The sequence below is a fragment of the Tupaia chinensis genome, unplaced genomic scaffold (genome assembly GCF_000334495.1).
Source record: "Tupaia chinensis unplaced genomic scaffold, TupChi_1.0 Scaffold000313_1, whole genome shotgun sequence".
NCBI classification, from domain to species: Eukaryota; Metazoa; Chordata; class Mammalia; order Scandentia; family Tupaiidae; genus Tupaia; species Tupaia belangeri.
Window position 1 is genome coordinate 4,252,091 of NW_006159806.1, and position 1,296 is coordinate 4,253,386.

General features: G+C 43.8%; 1 protein-coding gene across 1 annotated transcript in view; it reads left to right on the forward strand.

The window, feature by feature from the left end:
- ADGRG6 (adhesion G protein-coupled receptor G6) overlaps positions 1-1,296 on the forward strand; it is a 160,393-nt gene that overhangs the window by 131,301 nt on the left and 27,796 nt on the right. The window contains exon 19 of the mRNA XM_014588839.2: positions 603-871. Coding sequence (XP_014444325.1) covers positions 603-871 — 269 coding nt within the window. The remainder of the gene's footprint in view (positions 1-602; positions 872-1,296) is intronic.

Here is a 1,296-nt window from a genome sequence, read left to right on the forward strand (position 1 = left end):
GATTTTGGGCACGCACACACACGCCCGGCATGAGTTTAAGCCTCCGGGTCCAGGACTCGAACGGCGGTCGACTACGTGGGAGTCCAGCAACATAGCCATTACGCTAACTGCTGGTCCCTGGAAACAGTTTTGAAGTCAGATTTTAAGAAGTCCATATAACATAGGACCAGCAAATGGTGTAATGGTTACATCACTGGACTCGCTTTGGCGGCCTGGGTTCGAATCCCAGACCTGCTGGTTTAAAACTCACTCCAGGTGTGTGTGAATGCATGTCCAAAATCCCAGGAGAATGGAGGAGAAGGAATAGAGGCATGGCCATCCACTCTGAGGGTTGGCTTTTTGTTTTCTCTATCTCTGCCTCTCTGGCGAGTGCACAGGCCCTATAGCAAAATTCTCTCTCTAAAAAGAAAAAATAATAAAAGTCCATATAACTTGCCAAATACTTATAAATATCTTTGGTCCTCTGCTTGGTGAATCCGTATCAGAGAGATGGTGCTATCTAGCCTGTTACAGAACTGTGTAAGATATAAATTTACTGCCTGTGCTTCAAAGATTTATTTGCAGTTTTAGTTGTCATATATATTTCTGTTTTTCATTTTTAGGAAATTGAGAAGGGATTATCCCTCCAAAATCTTGATGAATCTGTGTACAGCCCTGCTGTTCCTGAATCTCATCTTCCTGCTGGACGGCTGGATCGCCTCCTTTGGCATGGATGTACTTTGCACAGCCATCGCTGCTCTGCTGCACTTCTTCCTTCTGGCGACCTTCACCTGGATGGGGCTAGAAGCAATCCACATGTACATTGCTCTAGTCAAAGTCTTCAATACATACATTCGCCGCTATATTCTAAAATTCTGCATCGTTGGCTGGGGTAAGCCTGCTAAAATATTTTGGTTTTGTTTTTCCTATTATGAAAGTTGCCAGATAAGAATATTCTTATTTCTGAAGAATAGTACTGTAAAGGCCCAGATGGTAGCAGAGAAGTACAAAATGACATTTTGTGGGTAGATCCACATGGTGCAGGTTCTGGGTTCACGTCCAGTGTCCCGAGTATGCTGGACATGCACGTATATATGATCTGTGCTGACTGAAATTTGGTGATGACTGTGGTATCTGGACTCGGGGGGGTGGGGTAGGGGCTGTCTCTCTGTCTCTTGCTCTCTCTCATGGAAGGAATATGTAATTAGAGAGAAGAGTGCTATTGAGAGAAACTTTAAAATTGTGAATGCCATTGATTGCATGTATGTATCCTAAGGATGGGGCATCTTCACAAGGGTATTTTTGAAAACTGTTCAG